Source organism: Melospiza melodia, chromosome 14 (assembly GCF_035770615.1).
Source record: "Melospiza melodia melodia isolate bMelMel2 chromosome 14, bMelMel2.pri, whole genome shotgun sequence".
Taxonomy (NCBI): domain Eukaryota; kingdom Metazoa; phylum Chordata; class Aves; order Passeriformes; family Passerellidae; genus Melospiza; species Melospiza melodia.
The window spans coordinates 12,612,565-12,636,843 of record NC_086207.1 but is presented as its reverse complement, the minus strand read 5'-3'; the positions used below and the strand labels follow the sequence as shown (position 1 = coordinate 12,636,843).

Sequence of the window (24,279 nt, the reverse complement as noted above, 5' to 3'; positions counted from 1 at the left end):
GCATCTGCTTTCCCTGGAAAACTCTGCAGAGAGGTAATGACAGAAATTGCCTATTCTCCCTAGGCACAGAACAAAGATAAGTTGAAGGCTATTGGGAAAGTATATTTTGCAATATTATTACTTATTAAAGATACTGTCCCAGGAAATGGAAAAGAAAGAAGACATGGGATGTTTTTTTGTAGCTGGCATTCATCAGAAACCAGTGAAGACCAAGGCAAAGGATTTCATCTTTCACAAATCATAATACAGTATGTTTAATAACTATCATTTTAGAAATAAAACATGAAAGCACCAATGCTGGATCACTTCCAAATAATGAAAAGAGAAGAAAAAAATATCTCTAACACTTTTCCAGGAGCAAACTCATACTCTATCTCTATCTCCAGAGATGATAATGAAAGATAATGTTTTATTTTCTCTAGGTGCAAATGATAATTGAATACTCGAGTCAGTTGGAGCTGTCTATATGCTACTGACTCTCTTCAAAAGCTTAGCATGAAATAAATTTGTCCACAAAGATGGGAGGTGATGACAGCACCATTCTAATTTGACTGACTTCTCAAAGGTGTGCTGGGAAGTTGTAGAAGTGGATTTTATTTCCAACAGCACTAGAGACTCAGTGAATCCTGAGTGCCAGCTGAGTGCCATAACCATCAGGCTGCTGGGTGAATTTGGCATAATTAATGAAGAGATCAATCTCTTCTCCAATTAACAACAAAGGAAAGGACTAAAACCTCCAGACTTTCAGGGAAAGAGAATTCAATAACTACTCAAGAAGATCCAGAAGTCTATTCTACCTGAGTGACAAGGCTTGAACCTCTCTTTTTCACATTCTACATTCAAGGTCTCTTTGTCATCCTACTCACATTTGTGAGGTGAGAGACTTTCTTGTCAAGAACTATTCTTTACATTGCTAGAAAATGTTTTGTTGAATTGACAGGAAAAGCAGTTTGTCAGAAGACTCCAGCACACATCTACTCAATGCTTAAAGCTGAAAGCTTGTTTTCGTTTTGAGCTTATTTCTATTTCCACTTTCTCAAAATGTTCCAATGTTCAAAAAAAATCTCAGCAGGGAGTCAAGTCCAAACTGAGCAAAAGCTACAGAGATAATTTCACAAAGTTAAGAGCTAATCCAAGAACAATAAAACCCCCAGTTTTAAGTACTTTATCTAATTGCAATACTTGATTTCATAGAGGTAGCAATTTTACACTGACTGCAGTGACTGCAGTGCAAGATTTCAGCTTTTTTGTTTTTTACCACTAGTTGGAGTAGGAAATAACTCTATGGGATGTGTCAGAATTTTTTATTTTTTTAAATTGTAGTTACTGAACATTCTGTATTTGCTTGTAATGAATCTTTTAGGATTTCATTGTGAAAGTAGAGAACATAAATGCAATAAGTGATAACAAAATGAAGGCTTGTTAATTCTCTCTTAACTAATTTGAAAACTTGTTAATCTTCCTGCCCTTGCTATTTCACAAAAATTTAATAACACAGATCTGTAGAAATGTTTTGTGATAATTATGCTCCATTAATGTAATGGAATCTATCATGATGTATTTCCTATTTATTTATTTATTTAGACAGCTCTATGCTGTAGCTGGTTAAGCAGCTTAGAATGACTATACAGATCAAAGACACCATAGAATAGTTTCAGTTGGAAGGAACTTGTAAAACATCATCGAGTCCAACCCCCTGCAATGAGCAGGAACGTTTTTCTTATGCCCATGATTTTTCTGCCCTGCCTCTCAAGATGTAGAAGGTGCTCATAGGAATTAAATTCTCATATATTACAAGACTGCTTTAAACCTTGAGAGAGAACAAATATTCTTTCAAAAGTTCTCAGGTATTACTCTTTGTGCCCAAAAGGTGAATGGCTCAGCGTCACCTATCTATACATAATTTGGGAGTAGAACAGTGATACCTGAGCAAACACATTTAAAGAAGCAAAATACTTGGGGTTGATTTCTAATCATGTTTAGCACTGCCTACATACAAAGCTTTGAGCAGAATGTACTTTGGTGGCTCATGTCCATAAATAAATAATCTCATCTGTGGTTCATTGGTTGAAGAAATCTGATACAAAATTACTAAATTGAAAATCTGTAGGTAGAACTCTTGATGAGCTCTGGCCAAGCACTAAGGAGGTAATCATAAGCTTGTTAATAAAAAGAGAATGATAGAAATTGAAATATTAAAGAAGCCGGAAGTAATAGATTAAAAGTTAATTTTGATAACATAACATGCACCAAACAAGAAAATGATTGATGCAAGAAGCTCCTTTTCATTGTTTTCATGTGCTATTTCTTTCAGAAGAATGCCATTAGATGGAACTGCATGGCTCTGAAAGGGATCAAACACCAAAGACTATCTTTTTCAATTTTCTATTTTAGCTGACATTCACGTCTTTGTTGTTAATCTAGTTTGGAACTGGCAAACCTCTGTGGAAATATCTTCACAGCGCAAGTTTTTTGCAAGCTTCAACTCAAAAATGAAAGCTCGTTGATGAATTCCTTAGGGTAGTCTTGGCTATGGTTTCATCATTTTTCCTAGTGAAGTTTTGTGCCTGAAATGAAGGATGTTGAAGGAGATGTGAAATTTAGCAGAACTCTGCTGGAAACCACTCTCAGCTTTGGTGGAGCCAAAGCTCTCCCCCAGCAGAGCCCTACATGTGGGTAGGAAGCTGTGAATACTCAAGGCAGGAGGTGTGGAAGAGTCTGACCCAGCTGATCAGAATTTTAGCCTTTGTTATTGGTGCCTTTCACTGCCAGGGAAAGGCTTCAGAAGCAATAACTGGCAAATCTCATCAGGGCAAAGGTAAAATAAAAAAAAAAAAACAAAAAAAAACAAAAAAAAACTGTTTTGCAACCAATAAAGATCAGTTTTTAGTTGATTTAAAAGCTATGTGTGTTGAGTCTGCACCACATGGAAGACACACAGTTGGAAAAAGCAGTAAACTGGCCAGCATCAAATGAAATGCAATATTTTTAAGGCCTAATTTGCAAATTTCGTACAAAGTATATTGTTTGTAATATTGACTGCAATTGGAATGTATAATGCCATTTACCAAAAGGCAGATTTAAATTTAAATGCTGCATGTGTAACATTTTTCCAATATAACAGGATGCTGGAAATTGAAGAAAAACTTCAATAAAATTCCTTTACTGTAAACATCAGTCCCAATCTTACAAAAGCATGGCTTTTATTAGCACTAAAAAGACTTCCACTGAACACATTTATGTCCTGAGGCTTCTACAGCAAAAACCAGCAATAAATTTAGAATCTCCACTAAACAAATTATTGTATAAACACAAGATAATTTTTTGGTGCATTGGAGGTCATTTGTGAACATTAAATAGTAATTTACGACTGACTGGATTACTCAACAGATTTAAGATAGGGATAAAAAGCAAAAATACAGGCACATATTAAATATTATCACAAATTTGCTTCCAGCAATTCTATGGTTAAGATTTTTATAAAGAACGCAAAAAAGGTGAATCAGGAAATACATCCTTAACTTACTGGGCTGTGATAAACCCGAAAATATTGCAGATTCCAAGTCATGTGAGGATTAATGTAGTCATAGAAGAAGTCAGACAACAGCAAAGTAAAACTACATCCATGTGACCACCAGGGCCAGTGGTGAAATGGAATGGTGCTGACAAGAATCCAATGTGGAACTGCCCTCCTGGACCCCACATCCTCCTACACCAACCTGTTTGTGTTTTCGTGATAGTGATGATGATGTATGAAGATTGAATGATTGAAAAAGCATTGACAATCCAAGAATTATGAGGCTACTCCATATGCAAAGCCTAACAGCTTCTTAGAGAATGAGGATTCAGAGGCAGTGAATCCCTTCCAATTTTATTCATTTGTTCACTATTCATTTGTTGGCAGATCTCGTGACATTTGCCAAGCAGATGACATTTATATCAATTACAGTTTTCATTTCTTGCTCACTTTAAAGTGAGCAAGAGGAGCTTTACAAACAACAAAAAATCCAACATCCCTTATGCTATCAACAGCTCACAGTCCAAGTCAGGAACAGAGAAATGCCATGGAGGAGGTGACTGAACTTTTAACTCTGCCTCCTTCCAGCTATCCTGAGGGAAACAGGAACTTTTGGATGCTATCTTAGCTTTGGATGGTGGCTCTCAACAAGCTGATAAGAGCTATGCCAAGGGGTTTATATATGACCAAGATATAGTCTCCAAAAGAACCCACTGAGACAGTAAAACCACTGAAGAACAAACATGATGTTGTCCTTGTTTTACCTTTCATATATTTAAGTTTTCCTGCTGGCTTGTGTTTCCCATGAATCTGCTGCACAAACTTACATTCACACAGTAACTTTCAGACATGCATATTCCATCATTATACATTAGCTTACATATTAGTCAGAGCTCTAAACACTGCATTTTATATATGGTTTGTATATAATGCTGAACTAGGTATGGCATTTACTTCAAACTCTTCCCCTGGCCTCCTTTTTGTTATCATGTTAATAAAAAAATGTTTTACATTACAGAGAAAATAATTAGTGCGTGTTTCTAAGAAGGATGAAACAAATACAGAATGTTATGCAGGAGTACTTAAAGCAGCAAACTGCTTTACTGCTTTATATATTTACAATATATATCAATTCAGAGATCACAAAGTGTCAAAGCCAGAGCTGTCCTCCAGAAAGCTCAGGTGAAAGCCCAGCTGGAATAAAGACTTCCCAGCTGCACACATTCCAACAGGAGTGATGGAAGAATCATCAGAGGTTTAAAGCAGGCGTGGATAGAACAGCCATTTTAAAAAGAGGATTAATTTCAGAAATAAAAATTAAGAATTAAAATCTTAACATCTTTTTTGATAACTCAGAGTCACTGCAAAACCAAAGATCTAAAAAGAATTTAAACAGCAAGAAGATGAAATGATAATTTTGGGTTTCTTTCTTTACTGATCTTAGCAGCCAAACCCAATGATCTCTGCTACAAAGGAAAACTGAAACAGGCAAGAGGAATGTCTTTGTACGAGAGCTTGATTTATAAGAAAAGACTATGAACATTTGCCAAATCTAGCAAAACAATAGAAGGTAATTATTCTAAAATAAATATTGAAGAACCATTTAGAAAAACTCCAAAAGTTTTAACTGGATTTGAATAGACTTAGGCTAGATATTAGCCAGTTTCCAACAAGAAAGGTTTGGATGTTCAGGATTCATCCAAATGGAGTAAAGGAGGCAAAAAACATTATTATCTTTAAGATAGAACTTGATAGGCTTATGAAAAAGTTTATTTTATACTTTTGCAGAAGGATTAGACTTAATGATCCAAGAAGTCACTTCTAGTCCATTTTTATATACTGCTAAAAGCATACAACTAGAAATATTATAAGCGGGAATATTGCAAAGAGGTATTAAACTCATTCAGTAATAGTATCTTTAAACGCAAAAAACTATTTATCAATGCTAATTAAAGTGCAGAAAAAAAGAAATTATTTTCTCATTCTGTTCAATATGAAAACGTTCTGATGATAGCAAAGGTACCCAGAAGTATTCACGTGGTTTCAGTGAGTGCTTTGAAGCTGGTCTGAAAGGAACAACCAGCAGGAGATTGTCTCAATGCCCGCTGTGCCTCCTTTGTGCTTGCAGCTCTCTCTGGGGAAAGCAGAGCACAGTGAGGCAGGAGCTGCAGGGAAGAAGCCAATCACCTCAGCAGTGAGATGTTCACCCAGCAGCCTGGAGCTTGGTGGCTGTGAGTAAAATACCCTGAATCCCCTGCTGACAGCAAGAACAACTTCATCTCCTGGCATGGCCAGTGCAGACAGGGATGAGGATGCACTCTAAAGTCTGTTATTAGAGAGCTGTGCATTACCATATATTAAAAAAATTACTCATGTCTAGGAAGAGCCCATCACCGTGCACTACTCTAATGAGGCCTAAAGCTGTTGGAGTATGAAGCAGTTCTGTGGAGAGAGAAGCAGAGTGGCTACCTGGCCTTGGGATGCAGAAAGTCCAGGCTGTTGGTGACAATCTTGTGCAATTCCCATGGGAGGTGTCTGTGCTCTGCCTGACCATGGTTTTTCATGTGTACATTTTTCTGTAGAAGTTTGGAAATTCATGGAAATACCAAAATGCATGGTGTAAAATTTGAGCTCTTTTTTGCTTTGAGTCAGTAATCCAATATGAATTTTTGAGTCAGTAATCCAATATGAATTTAAAGATGACTGCAGTCATCTTTGACTTAAAGCCAAGGAAAGATCTTTCGTAAGTTTGTGAATTGTTCAGGGGTCTTTGCCTCTGAGTTTTCAAATATACCAAAGTCAACAACATACCTAGAGCTTGGGAAAGCCAGAAAACAGCCTAAAAGGAACATGATTTCTCATCTGTTGAGAGGACAGACCATAGCCAGCTTCCTCCAGAAAGCAATCAGCTGGAGGGTGTTTGTGCAGAAACCCCTGGCAGCAAGTAGGTCACTGGAGGCTCAGAACTGAGTGAGCTCACATCAATGTGTGGGATGAAAGCCAGTCCCTTCACAGCCTCTCCACATGGTCTCTTCAGTTAAAAGCAATTTAATGCAGGCAGAGCTGAAACTGAGAAATGGACCACTTTGAGGGGGAGACCTACAGTTTACAAATGACCCTGCTCAGTCGAGTAATATCTGCTTTTAACACCAGTGAGTGCTGTTTGAATATTCAAGCGTCTTTGGACTGAATCCTGGGCAGTTACTGATGGAAAACCTCTTGGAGGAAAAGCTATTAACCTTTGGGAGTTCATGCTTAGATCATAATTTTCATAATCAAAATTTTAGAAATAATGTAATGGGGAATAAAGGATAGTGCCAGACTCTTATGCTGTTCTCTCTTAATAGTCAGTGGTCCCCTCGAGCACTTATAGATTGATGGCACATCATGCCATGTGCTCTTTGTCTTATGACAAGGCAACTTGGACTCCATAACAAAACAAACATTCCTTATTTCCATGTGTCTGTTACTTGCCTGTTGCAAAATCCCAAGCTCTTGTGCTGTAGTGGAGGCACCTTTGTGGTCAGGCAATCTGGAGATGAAATACTTTAAAAGCTTTCAAGTTTCTTCCAAGGACTTGCACATATCACTTGCACACCCCTTGCATATCACATTATCTACTGCACTTGGCTGTGACCTCAAAGGCCCCTCTCTCCTTGATTTTTCTGCTTCTCATTTCTCTTTGTGGACAAACAGCATGAGCCACAGTTAAACTGTGCAATGTACCGTGAGGGATTGGATATTAGTAAGAATAACAGTCTTTACAGAGTAATGCACTGGAGTTAACAACTTACAAAATACCCCAAACAACAAACATTTACTCAATCCTGTTCATGTCTAGAACTTTCATTCACTGAGGATTAAAGTAACTCTCCAAGATTCTATCAGAGCTGCCCTTGGGAATAATAAGCCTAAATTCTGGCAATTTCCCCAGCACAATGGCTTTGTTTGAAAGTAACTTAATGCAATCTATTTGGTCTTGTGGTTGCATGTTTCATCAAATATTTCAATTCTCTTTCTTCTGAAGCAAAAATTTATGCCAGTAGATTAATCAATACTCAGCACTAGAGGTAGATAAAATGTTTTTCATAAAAACATTCCTTTTCTTTTTTTTCTGTTTTTCTTCCTAGGAAAAGTCAGATTTAGAGAGTTCAAATCAGTTTGCAGATATGTGTAAATATTGTTGTATTGTTAATTGGGAAAAAATCCAACCTATTTGAAATGGCTTTCTTTTATAATAAAACAATGGTCAAAAGATTTTGTTTTGACTCTGAACTGTTCAGTTTTCTTCCCTCAATTCTGAAAACATTAATCAGCAAAAGAATTAATTGATGCTCATAAATAAATCTGCAGGTAAAAAATAACTCATAACTGTGAATTCATCCCAAAATTCACCAAGACCACTGGAGATACAGAAAATAATTATGATATTTATGAGGTTTTGGTTGGATATTAGGAGAAGTTTGGGCATTGGAAGAGGCTCCCCAGGGCAGTGGTCACAACATGAAGCCTGACAGAGTTCAAGGAGTATTTGGACAATTCTCTCAGGCATTTGGGGGGATTCTTGGGGAGTCCTGGCAACTGGACTCTATGTTCATTGCCCAAGTTCGGTTGTCCTATGGATTTCTCACCTACTCAGGCTTTGAAAAACATTACCACATAAATCAGGCAGAATTAAATGAGCTGAGAACCAAGCCCTCCATGGCACCAGTCAGGGCACTGGGAATGTGGGAGCAGAATTTCAGCACAGGAAGCTGTAACCCCCAGAGGAGCCCTTGGTGTTGTGCCAACCCTTCATTAGCATTAGCAATGGGACAAACAAGAAAAAACACAAGTCAGAGAGAACAGTAAAACAACAGGGTTGGGTTTTTAGGCCCTATTTTAGCAGCTTTTAAAAGGTGATTGTTGATGTAATCATAGACATTGAGGAATAGCACTGTTTCAAATCCTTGCTTAGGTGAACAACTTTTCAGTAAATCCCTGAAAGTGCATTTGCTGTGGTCAGAGATTTTTCTGTAATGCTCCCAGCAGCTCTCCAAAGCAGGTGGGTCACTGATATCCTGGCAGTGATTGCTTTGACTTCCCCTTTTGAATACAATTTAAAGCACTCACTGGCAAACAAGAGCAATGCTATAAAAATGCTCTATTTCACATATGGGGATGTTTTACTTGACTTGTTTTGAACAGGGTCCTTCCTAACCAGAAATGGTGCATCAGCTGCAGGATTTGTAAAGAAAGAGAGGGAGATTTGTCTGCTCCTTGTGGGTAAGTGTAGTTGCCAACACTGGCATGCTGGTCAGACCAAGGCATTGACGTGTAATTTAGAAGAACAGATGTTTTATCTGGGAACTTGTCCAGATCTTAAAAAAAAAAGTGAGAAACTCAGTAGTAGACTCTTTTGTCAGCAGCATTATCCTTAAAAGTCCTGGAGAAATAGTGAGTAAGTAGCTGGATTTCTAAGACACAGCAGAGAAGCAGGGAAGATGTGTGATTATCTTTGTGACTTCCATTGCAGTGATGAATTAATTGGTCATTGCTGGCCAAATTGACTGAACAAAGCTGTAAACCCTGGACATTGTAATATGGCCATTATTTTCACATCAATCCTCTCTTCTCATTCTGTTCTTTTGAAAAGAGCCCAAGAGTGACATCTTTCCTTCCCATCCACTGCACTGTCAGCACCAGCAGCACAAATGGCTTAAAGTAAAGGGACTGAGAATGCATGAGGTAACTTTGAGAGACATTAACTACTGCCTTTCATGCAAAACTGAGCTAATAAAGACTTCTCCTCATAGATGTCCAAATTGAAAGGGGTTTTAATCCACTCAAGATTTCATAAGACTCTATCACTAGTACAAGGACTATTAAGCACGTAAGGAGGCACCTCCAAATTTATCTTTTTCACACTCTTCAATTACAACTCAGTCTTGCCTTTTCTCTAAATGTACTGTCCAATTCATACTGTAAATAGTATGTGCTGAGAGGATGTGCTGACAAAACTCTATTATCTGTCTGAAGTACCTGTCAGACATCTTCTGCCTTAACTTCTGAAGTACTAACAGCTTACTAGAAAAATTAGTTGGTTAATGCCCATGGAGAAAGACAAAAAAACATAAATAAACTACCCAGTGGTACTCCCCTGTTATTGTTTGGGTTTTCCCATCTTTCTGCTTGTGACAGGCTCTTCAAGAAAATACATACAAATAAAACACAAACAATTAACGGGGATAAATATACCAACAGGAATCCAAATGATGCTATTTTGCAAAATTCCCTTTGGGCTATGTCCTTTTCCCTGAATTGTACATAGTAATCAAATGAAAACCAATTATTTTCAGAATCAGTATGAAAAGGAACAAGAGACTGAAAAAAAAAAATCTACAAACACAGCAAGGTTAATTGGGGAACCAACTGATAGTATCAGTAGATCCAAAGCGCAGAGGGTTGGAATTGGATGATCTTTAAGGTCCCTTCCAACCCAAATCATTCCATGATTCAAGACCCAGGGCTGCTCACGAGGTGACTGTGCAGGGGAGGAGGAGCAGAGAAGGAGGAGGCTGCAGATGCTGCACAGGAGAGGCCAGACTGCCCCTGGGGCAGGGTCTCAGTAGCTCAAATAACACATTTCCATGCAACTCAATTTTCTACACTGCTACTGAGCTCCTGCAGTGGTTTAAAAAGCAGGCATTCCAGCAGAAAGGAGATGAGATGGGAATGGTATCGTGCTGGCACTGGTGATTTCAGAGTTTGCAGCACACTGTGCCTGGAAAACCACAGCTCTCCAGCCAGGCAGGCACTGGGGGACACAAACCAGCACAGTTCTGTCTGGGAGGCTCAGCAATAACAAAGGTGTTGCTCTCCATTACTTCTTGCTGAGCCAACATCCTGTGCAAAGCCACTGCAGCAAGTTGATAATGATGCATGAAATGGAAAATCCTCCAAAGCACCTTGGATGTGCAAAACAATCACAGCAGCACCATGTTATTTGGTAATTGTTACTACATGTGCCCTCACTAATATATTCAGATTTTAGCTGGTTTTACATAGGTGCAACTCCACCCCTTTTAATTTGTTTACTCCTGATTAACACAGCATTTAATATGACTGGAGTCAGATGTACAGCAGTATTCAGCTCAGGCGCAGAAAAAACCAGAATGCTGTGGGACTGAAGATGAAAACCTTCAGGGGGTGTCACTCCACTGATTCAAATCAACAGACAATTTGCCCTGGTTACTTCCCTCCTTGACCTGTGTACCCTCTGAGGCCAGGCTAGCAGGGTACATGGAGAATAAAATCACTGTGGGGTTATGTGTGCCACGGTCACATATCAGCAGTAGTTCTTTCAGCATTGCAAAACTTGCTGGAAATTGTTTGGAGAATTTTCAAAGTAAGTTTTCAATACTTTTCGATTTATCTCCGTAGTCACAGTGCTACTCAAAGGTTTGCTGAAACAGCTGCAGGCAGTGGAGGAATCATAGAGAGATCACATGAAACACAGCTTCCTTTCTGCAAAGAAAGGATATTCAGTTCCTCTGCACCATTCCTGTGAACATTTTGACTACTTTGGAGACGTTAAATACTGGAAATAGCTCAGAAAGCATTTGGCTCAACATCTATGTCTATATATCACAAGGACAACTATATAATGCAAGGATTTAAACCAGGTTTCAATCCATCCTCACTAGAAAATATAAGCTACATAATGTCAAAAATATCATTAGAGTGTAAGCACTGCACATAGCAGACTCTATGAGGAAGGAAGACCTAACTTCCTTCCAAGGATCATTCCATACTGAAAACCAAATACTGAACACACTGCCTCATGCACATTACACCATTAACTTTGGATTATCAATCAAGGACTAATTTTTCTTACAGGATTAGCTTCCTCAACCAGGTGACAGTGAGGAAAGATGAGATGTAGTACATGGGAATCAGATGATCCTGAATTCAGTTTGGCTTAAACTAAATTCAATACAATATTGGCTGACAACAACATTTGGGGACCTGAGCTGTGTTACAGGCAAATTTTTTCTTCCATACTAAACAGAGAGAGAAACTGAATAGCAGTCCCCAGATTTATCACTCAAACACAATGAAAGCAAGACAATGTATTCTCCTTAAAGTGCAGACCAAGCATTCAGAGCTGCTCATTACAGCAGTACACGATTTATTCTGTTCTATATCTGCAGGCAGGTGGAGGGGCTGATAACTCCAGTTTAATTCTGGGTCTTGACTCATGCTCTGGAGATACTCAACTCTAATTTCCCTACTGCTTCTACTAGTTCTCCTTCCAAAATAGGGCAAAGTTACCTTTTTTTTCCTCAACATTTGTTTATAAACGTCTCAATTCTTGGTTGTAACATATCTCAACCCATGATCAGTAGGCTTTTCTTCTTCTATTTGTAGCTTCTCTCAGTGAAGTTCTGTGGTCTAATTTGAACATTTTGGCCTTGTCACATATTAGCTAGGCCATTTGCTCTTAATTCAGTCATTCAGCAATCTGATCTGCTGATTTCTCTAGTTATAAGACTTCTCAAGGAGTTGCTCTACAAAATTCCACCAACATTTTTCAGCTCTTTAGCAAATTTAGGCAGACGTTTGATACACTTAAAAAAAATCCTTATTAATCTCCTGCTAATTACTTCTAATTAAGTTACCAGAAGTGTAGATATTTCTGGCACAGTGTTTTCATATTTCATGTTTTCAGTTTTTAAAATATGCATAATTACTGCTCTCTGGGGGGAGCAAATCCCTCCCAGAACTGGGAGAGAATTCTGCAATCCACACCACAGGATACATCATGTTCTGGGTCATCTTTTTTAAATAGCCTCAGCTATAAATACAAAACATCTGTCTTTTTTTTTTTTTTAACCCAAATTAAATTTAAAAAAAAATGTTGCAAAATGATGGGGTTTTTGATATGAATTTTGGAGTTTTCTCATTTTCCTTATTCTCCCACACTGGATGTCTGTGGCAGACACAGAAGCCTGGAGGAAGGGGAAGGTTCCTCACCTGTGCACCAGCTGCTTGCGGCTCACGCAAATCGCGGTCTCGTAGTCGTGGGTGACACACACTTTGTGTGGGCTGCACTTCACCTTCAGGCAGGGATCTTTGGATGGATCAAGGGCTATAAAAAAATAAAAATTATTATCACTAAATCATTAAATTATTAAATAATTTTTAAAAAGATTTATCATTAAATTATAAAATCATTTAAAAAAGAAAGTGAGAAATGCACGCAGAAGGCTCTCCCAGCAGGTGACAACTGGTTAGAAGGAACATTCCCACACGTGAGTGAACAAATACTTTGATATTTTATAGTATGTGCTGCTGTTTTCAGACAGCATGGGAAGTAGAGAAGTTTACACAGAAAAGATAGATGGAGAGCTTAAAGACTCATTACTGAGCAGTGATCTAATTGGTGTTCACATTAATATTAGACATGAGACTTTGGGATGAAGTTCTGGTTTAACAATCTATATCACGCTGTTTATTTCACAGAAAAGCTATGTCTGGATAAAATGTACTCAAATAATAAAATGACCAGTATTTTAGAACCTAACTAATAACTGATATAATGCAGAGTGCTAATAAATTTAATTTCACAGCTGCTGTAAAACAGGCATAACATTTTTAGAGATTATTTTTAATTTTTTACAGCTAAGCATCCCCTGTATTTAAAATGCTTGAGTAGAAAAGCTACAACAAAATAATCCTGGCTTTCATACAACAACCTGCAGCACCAGCATGCTGTCAGAGTTGGGATCAGACAGCACCATGACTTGCCATCTCAGAGCAAACATGTCCAGGCTCTTGTCCCAGTTGAAAGGTATCTGTCTAAATTCATTCTTCTACAAAAGAAGGTTTCTAAAATCAGCAATAAGACATTTTCTGCCAAAATGAATTACAAGTATTCAAAATATGGTTATGTTAACATGTCAGAAGGAAAGTCTCTGCCATACCAGTCACACAGAGAAATTTCACTTTTGTTTGAGAAGTGATTTTTAGAGAAGCTCTTTTTGGACATTCTGTTGCCATGGATTTGACTTCTGTTCCTCTTCAATGTCTTTAAATCCCATTTTCCCTCTCCCATACCTCCTCACATCTTGGTCCATTCTTGGAAATGGGCAACTCTTGGTTTTATCTTGGGGATGGTATAAAGCTCTTTCTTGCCCTTTACAAAAACCATTTCTGATTTCTACTGAATAATCAGAGAAACTTTCAAAGGAGACTATTTGAAATAGAAGAAGTTTCAGTTTGCTGTGTACCAGATTTCTCTGAGAGCAAATATATTTCCAACAAGCATAGGATTCTTCTGTTTTCCTTCGGGTCTGAAGTGCTGCAGATGTTCTGTGCTGGGTTAAACAACCACAGCTACAAGCTCCTGCCACATTAACACCCATTACACATTTGTGATGGGCAATTAAGCTTCACTAGTGCATATGTATTTACTGGAATGCCTTTGGTGCAAGACAGGGGGAAACCGTAAAAACAAAGCAAAAGTGCTAAAAGCTTTTTCTTTTAAACCATTAAAACTGATAGAAGAGGTGAAGTGAACAAGGAAGGAGAAAAGACCATCTGTTTCCTACACCATAAACAATAAGGCAGCAACATTCAATGTGTTGCCGTTAGGAAAATACATCGGCAGTGTTTGAGGAGACAGGGTCTATCCCACTGGAAAGAACAAAGGCTGTCAAGGCTCTTCAGGGATGTTTTGCTGTTGCCTTTTGGTGTCTTTTTTAAAGCCAGACAGATGAGAAGTATCTGATTCCCTGCCCTTTACATTCCCAGAACACAAACAGTGAGAGACACCTTCTTAATCCTCTTACTTCACTCTCACTGGGGGCTGAGTTAAGGACTGAGGGAGACCTTCAACGGGGATTTAAATGGCAAGCCACAGTTTCCTGAGCTGGCTGTCTACCTGGATATTCTTAGACTGCAAACCAGTGAAACACCTTCCTTCTGCAAAGCCTGTAATGAGTGAGCACTACTTGGAGCGTGCAGGGTCACCACATCATCGTTTCAGTGCCTGAGGTGGTCCAAAGGTCATATCCACACACAAATTAATGACCAGAACTTTTGCTCTCTTGCAGCTGGCCTTGCTCTGTTGCTGGAGCCCATGAACATTGTTTGCTTCTGCTGGCAACACATCCTTGATGCAAAATGCTGCATCGACAAAAATCGCTGCGCAAACTGGCTGGGAGCCCAGGGCTAAGAGCTGCCAGGAGCTCTGGGCTGCTGGTAAGCACAGCCTGGCCTTGTGCTCAGTGCTCCATCAGCCAAAACCTGAGGAGTGGGGATGTAGCTTTAGCCTGGAAAGTCAATACTAGTTTGGCATGAATAAGGAGCAAAATTTAGGCCCACATGGTCTATGAGACATCATGCACAGCTACAATACTTAGTGTTTTTTCACAGCAAAATTTACTCTAATTGGTGAATCCATTCCAGGAGCTATTTAGGTCTTCTAAGGCAATAAAAATGCATGCAGTTCTGAAATAGCATCACACTATACATTACTGGTAACAGGAACACAACTTTCAGTATTTTGAAATTTAAAAATTGTCTATCCTAAAAGAAAAAACACTGTTGAATAATCATCAGGAAGGAAAGCAATGGGAAAAGATGTGGTTGGAAATCCCAGCCTCCATTTCCTTACAAATCTGGCCTCAAATTTCTATACCTTGGTGACTTGCTTCTAAAATCTGACAACAATAATAATGTTGACAATAAATCATCCTGATTTCACCAAGTATTGAGAACTCTACAATTTCATCATCACTGTGCCCCAAGTGGCCTCCAAGCACGACATCTCCCACCAGCCCTCTCTATTTGCAAACAACAGGTCTAACATAGCCCCTCACTGAGACTGGTGGCTGGTGGGCTCACCCACCAGCTGTGACAAAAAGTTGTCCTCTACACACTCTAAAAACTTCCTGGACTGCTTTTTTTCTGCTGCATTAAGTTCCCAGCAGATGTCTGGTAGGTTAAAATCACTGACAAGAACAAGGGCTGGTGATCCTGAAACATTCTCTAGCTGTATATAGAATGGGTTGTCCACTCTTCTTCCTGGCCTTCCCCTCAATTCTCACCCACAGGCATTGAATCTCATTGTCATTAGTTTCAACACCCATGGCATCAAAATCTTCCCTAATATAAAGGACCAATGGTGGAAAACCTCATGAAAACCCTTAAATGGAACACATAATAGAAACATAATTTATTATTCATTACAAACAGCCCTTACATGCAGTTCAGAACAGTAATTTATCAAATAAAAGCCAAAGTGTGGACTTAGTCAGAAGACAGCAAAACCCCATGATGTGGATTGTTATTTCTGGATATTTTTTCCCTTATGCAGAATACATGATCCATATGAACATAAAAGTTCAAAGTATGGATTTATAAGTCTACAAAGTTCCTCAACATGTTAAATCCATTTGGAAGGTTGTTCTACTGCTAAGCAACACAAGCCCTAAGGAGAGCTTGTAATAAGAAACAATTTCTGAAATATGCTAATCAAAGATCATGCTTTGTTAATCAGATTTCTACATGACTAGGAGCAGATGCTCATCACTGGAAGAAGAACACACCCTTGGGAATAAGATGAAACATAACAACCATATTTGTCATTACAGTTCTTTTTGTCCTAAAGCAATGAGTATGAACTCTTTGAAAATGAAGAGCTAAAAGTACAAATAAACAAAGTGACAAGAAGATGTTACTTTATCAGCTTGAAAGGAAAACTACAGCCATCCCTTCACTATGTCAGAGAGTCTGCACTCAGCTCTGGCTGCACAATAATACCAAAAATACCTTAAGCCTGGCTTTGAGATGTGAACATTTTCCCAATTTTTCTTTAGGCTGAGTCTGAAGGTGAAACTGATATGACTAATTAATCTCACTTTAGAGTCGCTGAGCATTCATTCAACATTTATGTAGGGAGATATGTGTCCAGCCAGTACTGGAATTAAATGTTTCACTTGGACAAAAAGTCTCTGATGAAAGCCCCCTTCAGTCATCCTCCCTACCATTTTTTGAACCCAGGCTCCACGGTTTCCTGTTCTGAGAATTTTCCATGGATACTGGGTCTCCAAGGAAAGGATCCACCCCAGGAGGCAGCTGCCTGAAATATAGTACTGGACATCTCAGTATAATAATTTTCAGAAGATTTTTATCTTGGAAAGATGTAGGAAATTAGAAAAATATCTTCTTAGCTCATGAATCTCACTCTTCCTCACTTTACACCCAGAAGTTTCTGTTGCTGACATTTACTTTCTGGGAAGCTGGCCTGGTACTCAGAGCTGAGAAGTCTCTTCCTTTTTTTTTTTTTTTTTTTTTTTTCTGGCCTAGCTTTTATTATGCAGGGCAACCTAAATTCCCCCTTAAAATGATAAATCTTCTATGGTAATATCAGAGAGAGACCAAAGTAATCGGTAGATGATAAATACCAGGGATTGCAGGATTGCATCATTCTTTAAAAACCTCCTAATGATATGGTGACATTGCTTTCCAATACCAAAAGGGCTACAAACACCAACTGCATCCCAAATCTCTTTCTGTCCCAGCTCCACACAGCAGTCCAGAGAACTTTCCCCTATGGACTGAACACACTTTCTCTCTCCCCTCCTTGCACCATTCACCAGAGCTGTGGATTTGCAATATAAATCAATGTTGGACAAAGACCTACCAACAGTGTTTGAAATACTTTTCTATTACATTTCACATTTTTATTTATTACCACAATAAAAAAAGACTTATGACTTGCAGGAAATCTTAGTTCAGTCAATGGCAGTAGAGGGGGAAGTTGCTGTGTAAGGATGTAGTCCCATATGTTGTGCCAGTGGGTCACTGTGTTAATCACAACAGAGCCAATTTGCTTTTCACACATTTGACTTTAAAAGGGTGATAACAAATAAATACTTTCAGTGTCTCACAGAAATGGATGTGTAATCCTGCAGAAACTGTACAACTAGTTCACAACAAGATTTATGAGGTTGATTCTGTTTTTATGACCATTCCTTAGGGGGAAGAGAGTATTTTCAAAATGTAGCTGTTTAGTGAAGCTGAAATGAACTGCACAATAAAAAAGAGACGGTGCTATGTAAATATTGGGGGGTTTGTATTTAAGATTGCCTGCCAATAAGCACTATGATCATTCAGTGACAAAATAGTCCTGCATAATGCAATGTCAAGAGCAGTTGCTTTTATGCAATCCCCTTGAAACTGTTCTGACTATACAAGAAAAGAACATCTGCTGGGGAGGTATGATGAAATGGAAAATGAGACCTGCTGTTTTCAATACAAAGATCCTAGTGTGCATTTTAATACAAAAGAGATCGATGATAAAACGAAGTCAATTAACGATGCATTACATGATATGTGTGCATTTCAATATCACTGTGTGTTACTTGATTCCAGCTATGCTTCACAAGCAGGCAGGAGAAGGAAAGCACAGTTCCTGGCTGTAGAGGCCAGGAAATGAGCAGGGAAGGGAGGGGCAGGAATGGGAAAGCTGTGAATGAACAGCTCTGGGCAGGCAGTGGACAGAAGGCTCTGACTCCTCCTACCCTCTCAGCATGAAGCTGAGGTGACATCTAATGTCAACCTGCAGATCTAGGAGGGAAGGTTTCAAATCAGCATCGTGTGTCCACTTCCAGCAGAGTGAGGACCAAAGAGAAAGTGACTGAGGCTGCTGAGTAGGGCCTTGGAGGAATTTTACTCTATGCTTCCATGAAAACCATCATGGAGCAAATGTGAGGGAGCCATTAAGCCAGCTGAAACATGTTAATAAAAATTCCTAGAAGCTGCCTTGATTTTTGCTAGGGAAAGGACATATTTCCAACACATGCTGGCTAAGACCAGCTTTGTCTTTAACATTTTGGTTATTTGAAGTACACCACAGCCTTCCTATCAGAGTTAGAGCTTCATCAGTTTCATGGTGAATTTATGCTATTTTTTCTGAGGTGAAAATGGTAATACATATTAACTTAAAGAGCATTTCTCTGTGAAGGCATGGTAAGTTTCCACACTCTAGTGGTAAACTGGAGCCAATCCATGAGCTGGGGTTAGACTGTCACTGGGGCTCCATCCAGGTGCAATGGGAATACCCCATCCCCCTTGAATGGACAAGATGTCCCAGGAAGCCCTCGATGGAATTTCAGGCTCTTACAGCCATTCAGAAGAATTTGTTCTTTGTTGGAGCCAAGTGTAACATTTATTCTCAGAGTTGATACTGTTAATAATTCTGGTCTTACAAAGTGTTATTTAACAAAGGATTACAAGACCCACCCAGCATATAAATGTAAATAATACCAATGGTTTTATTCGGCTTCTGCAAATCTTGGCATAAATCATTCAGCTTCTTTAGGGAGAAAATTTGTGTTAGCCCACCCCCAAGTTTAGGAGAGAACATGTCCTCCAACCACCAGCTCTGATATCTAAGTCTCGATCTCTCTCCTCTGAGCAGTTTGGATACAGAAATCAATTCAGCTGAACATTAATTACTGAATGTTTCAAACACATATGTGAATTATTTTCAATAAATGGAATTTCCCAAGGCAGTTAGGCAATAACATCTCAAACTGTCAGCATTTGCTCCATCCCTGTGTAGTATTTTTGTACAGCTTTGTTTTGGAGCACTCTAACATCTGAGAGGCTGAAGATGCTGATACAGTGCACAGAAACATCTATTTTAATTTTTACAGACACTTTAAAAATCGCTTTTTATAACTGACATATAATTGGTTTTGACATTGCTGAGGGCCATCCAAGGCAGAAGATGCTTCAAAGGACTCTGCAGATTTCCTTTCTGAAGAAAAGGATAAGAACCCTTGGTATTTAAATTAATTTTTCTGATGAATATACAGAAATCCAATTCAGTGGAAAAATTAAAAAAAGAATAAAAAGCTGAAGAAAAGAGAAATAGGACAGGACTGGAAGTTAGGAAATGTGCTTCCACTGGTGGGTGTGATAATGAATCACAACCCTCAGTGCAGGGGCCCTTTTCACAAACAACTCTCCTGCCCTCCAGGCAAGGTTTCCCCTACGTGCAAGGATGGCTCACTGCCATCAGTGCAATGAGTACAATCCTGCAGCAGAGCCACGGTGCTCCCTCAGCTCCAGGCAATTCCACTGTTGGATAATTTGTGCTTGCACGTGTACCCGAGGGTGTGTTTCTGCATATCTCACTGAAGGCAAAACAGACTTAAAAAAGGCCCCTGACAGAAACATATTGGTCAGATGTTACATTCAATTATTAATTCCAGGAAGCAGAGGGGTATAAAAATCACCCCATTCTCTGGGACTCAGAGGGCTTTGGCAGATGTTTAATGACAGCAGCTCTACTGATTCTACTCTGGTTTAGAGTTCCCAAAATCCCCAGGTGGTCCAGCTTCAAACTTCCTGGGATGGAAGGGAGAGCTCCAAAACACTGCTCTAAACTTTAGCTGGTGGAACAGAAGGAAATGCTGAACCCTCTGTGTCTGCCTTGCATGGAGGGCTCAGTTCTGCAGGATGGGCTGGGAGAGACCCTCAGGACAGAAGCAGAGCTAAAGGTGACAATTTCCTGCTCAGCTCTGTGGCCTCTCACCAACACAGGGAGGACACAGTCCCCATCCCCAGGCTCTCCAGGGATCTCCAGCACTCCAGCCTCTCCCTGCTCTGCCCCAGCAGAGAGAGAGGCATTGGGAGATCCATGGGGAGAGCCATGGGGAGAGCTATGGGGAGAGGTATTGGGAGAGCCATGGGGAGAGCTATGGGGAGAGCTATGGGGAGAGCCATGGGGAGAGCTATGGGGAGAGCCATGGGGAGAGCCATGGGGAGAGGCATTGGGAGAGCCATGGGGAGAGCCATGAAGAGAGAGCCATGGGGAGAGCCATGGGGAGAGCCATGGGGAGAGCTATGGGGAGAGGCATTGGGAGAGCCATTGGGAGAGGCATGGGGAGAGCCATTGGGGGAGAGGCATTGGGAGAGCCATGGGGAGAGGCATTGGAAGAGGCATAGGGAGAGCCATGGGGAGAGCCATGGGGAGAGCTATGGGGAGAGGCATTGGGAGAGCCATTGGGAGAGGCATGGGGAGAGCCATTGGGGGAGAGGCATTGGGAGAGCCATGGGGAGAGCCTTTGGGGGAGCCATTGGGGGAGGGCCATTGGGAGAGGCATTGGGAGAAGCATTGGGAGAAGCATTGCTGACCTGGTCCCCCTGGGTGCTCCAAGCCCTCATCCAGGATGGAACACCCTCCCTTGCACTTCCACTTTCAATTTCCTGGCAAACGAGTGTGAGGAAAAGAGAGACAGCCTGGGAGCTCTGCACTGGTAGATCAGGCTGGCTGGTAACACCTTGCCAAAGGATTCTAAGTCAAATTGAAGTTTTGTAAGAGGCTGAGGCTGCGTTTTGCATATCTGTCATTGAACTGGGTCCTGTGACACCACCTGATCCCCTTAAACCTTGAGATCCCAGCACCAGAACAGAGCTCTGCTTCTTTCCAAATACCTGAAAGATTTTATTCTCTTTGCTGCTAGGAAAATATTGAGAATAAAAACTAAAAAGTTTTAATAACATCGAAACCATACAAAAGACTCTATATCATCATAAATAAATTAAAAAGGAGAAAGTATATTTAACTTAACTTTGAGATTTCTGAAGGCTTGGACTTAACAACCCTATGGTAAGTTTGAAGTACTGAATATAATTTCTCCTGTGAACTGAGTTAGATTATTTCTGCTTTCTGTTACACTGGAGTGAATTATAATTTATTTAGTGGGATTTAATTTAATAAAAATTATGTTATTCCAAGGCCAATGAAAACAAACCAGGTTATACATTCTTGTGAAAATAATATTTGAAATTATTCATGCATAATTAAAAATATACCATTCCCATTTCAGATTAATGCAAATATATATTTTAACATACTCAGAGAGGATTTGCACTGCATGTTGTGAAACACTTCTGTAATACTCTTGAAGTTGTTGGAATTTATACTTCAACTGAACTAGTAATATAATAGGTAGAAAATTGCTATGATTTAATTCAGATAGCTAACTCATAAGACACTGAACCCTTTTCCAACTCTGATTAAAAGCTATAATGAAGTTTAATACTATGAACTATGACTAGAAAAAAAAAAATGAAACAGTAACTCTTCTGTATTTTTCACAGAGAATATTTAACCAATCACATTTTATTATTCAATAGATTTTTTTGTCATTAAATCTCATTTCAAAACATGAACAACACGTATATTTTTAATGCTTGTTTTTAGAGATAATGCAGAAGAAAAACTGCATCACTATTAATCCTGATTCCATCAGCAAATAGTAAAAAATAAGGACCAAACTGGTTTTACAAATCAGTATTTCAGTATGCATAATTACAACTCTTTTCTAACACAGCACTGTAGAGAGCTAAGCAAGCAATAAAAATTCTGGGTATGAGTTCTCTGAAAGGCTGACGAGGTTGCTCTATTTGTCGACTGAATGTCAATGTTGTTACAGTTACAGCAATTCCAGCTAGGCTGCTGCCTATCTCCACATGCCTGGATTTAAATGTGAGGGAAGACATTCTGCTCTGGAAATGAGAAAAAATCTACTTTTCCCATTAAGTTCCTAAGCTTATTCTCTAGGATAAATGAAACAGAATTTGGCTGCAAACATTATCAGCTATTGCATATAAAGTTTATAAGCTTGTCCCAGGAAATGTTCAAGGCCAGGTTGGAGGGGGCTTGGAGCAAGCTGGTGTAGAGGAAGGTGTCCCTGCAAATGGCAGGGGGTTGGAACTGGATGATCTCTAAGTTCCCTGCCATCTCAAAACATTCTATGCTACTGGGATTTTCTACTTCATGAATAAGCCAGAACACTGATAACATTCTTTAAAACAATATGTCAGGGAAGAATTCTCAAATTTGCACTTTTTCTTAGTGTTCTTAGCACCTTAGTGCACAGGCAGTGGCTGTCCTAGTCAATGGGGCAGCAAGAACACCCTTATACTGTCTTCTTGTTCTATTATTGCCTTTTTTATCCCTTGAGATAAATGAATTTGTCACTCTGTGCCTCAGTACCTTTCCCAGCATTTAAAATGGAGATAGCAAAACTCGTCTAGAAACCAGCCTGGGACTCTTGGGAAGCATCACAGAACACAAGCAAAGGAGCCTGAGAATGACTTGTAAGGGAATGGTTCCAGAACAGTCCAACTCTGCAGAACTAACCCATTTAATGAGCATTTATGGCAGCCTGATTGTCTCCATGGAAACATGAGAAAAACACTTCATCTTGTTCACCGACAGAAGATTTATTTCCATATTACATTAGTTTTAGTGCACACTGAGCAAAACAAATACTAAAATAAAAGGCTCTTGAAAGAGTGATTTCATTATGAAAACAGCAGTTTCAGTGCTATGATGTGGAAGCACCTCCTGCCAAGGTGATACCACTGCGGAAAACCTTGCAGATGGGCAGTGGTCTGTGAACACCTCTGGAAATGGAAAAAAATGGAAAAAATCACAGAATTGTATGTTTACAGGTAAAGAATTTATGGTCAGAAGAAACCACTAGAATCATTCAGTTATAGAGATTTTAGCCATCAGACAGAATCAAAAATACCCTGAATGATGAGTGCTGCTTCTGATGCTGCACATGGCTTGTACTTAATCCAGATAAAGGAAACACATCAGAAGTGGAAATTGGCTGGGGCTGACTGGTGTAATAGATTGTTGCCTAATGGAATTTTCATTGCTTCTGAGAGGAATTACCTAAGCAGGAAAAGATGAAGCTTCTCTATGGATAATCAATTAGTCATATAATTGATATCTGGAAGAGGTTTAAATGGGAAATAAATGAAAGGACAAACACCCAGCCTGCCTGGTTCTAAAGTATAGCAAACATAAATACAGCATAGAGAATTCCTTCTTCAAGCATGAGTTTAACAGAAACAAGTTCTGGGAAAACCAGTGTCTGATACCATTGCTCACTCCAAAATGCAAGAGAGAAACTCTAGTGTGAAACAAATAAAGATGAAAACTCCTAAATTACAAAATCATTTTGTAAAAATTAACTCCACTCTGCTGGAATTGAACAGTAATTGCTGGAATTGTGTGAAAGGTAGAAATTTTGAGACTGGGCGTCTCTAAAAGTAGGAGAACAGTGACTTTTCTGCACAGAATGAGATGAAAGGGTAAAATTAGCAGGTAACCTCAGGAGTGGAAAAAGCAGATTGTCAAATGGGCTGGAAGACAGAAAGTGGTCACAAGGAAGAGAATTGCCATTGCAGTTTAGAAGTGCTGAGTGGAATGACAGCAACGAAAAGATGAAGTCACAGGACTTGTACCACACTGAAGAATTTATGTACAGAAGGAAAAAAACAAAAAACAAGCTTAGGTTCTTGCAATTTTTTTTTCCTTGCTACAATTTAGTTGCTGGCATCTCATAACCCAATATTTAATTCACACAACCTGAAGTTACTATCTTGGTTTTGAGACCCCAAAATTAATTTTTAACAACGAAAGATCACCTCTAGAGAGCTGCTTCTAATCAAAGTTGTCTTTATATAGCTCTCTGACAAATGCTACAATTCTTGTCTCATTAATGCATCGCAGGGCATCATGATAGGTCTTTTGATAAGTGATACTTTTTAAACACACAAACCCAAAGTTTAGAAGACTTTCAAGGAATTAATAGTTTATTAAGGAATTAATAGTTAATTAAAATGTTTTATGTTTTTAAAAAAATGCATTGATGAAGATCTCATCTGACAGAGGAGAAACG

At 39.2% G+C, this 24,279-nt stretch overlaps 1 protein-coding gene across 1 annotated transcript in view; it reads right to left on the bottom strand.

Moving 5' to 3' along the window:
* SPOCK1 (SPARC (osteonectin), cwcv and kazal like domains proteoglycan 1) overlaps positions 1 to 24,279 on the bottom strand; it is a 264,194-nt gene that overhangs the window by 99,966 nt on the left and 139,949 nt on the right. Inside the window, exon 4 of the mRNA XM_063168721.1 lies at positions 12,533 to 12,647. Within this exon, the coding sequence (XP_063024791.1) occupies positions 12,533 to 12,647 (115 nt within the window). The remainder of the gene's footprint in view (positions 1 to 12,532; positions 12,648 to 24,279) is intronic.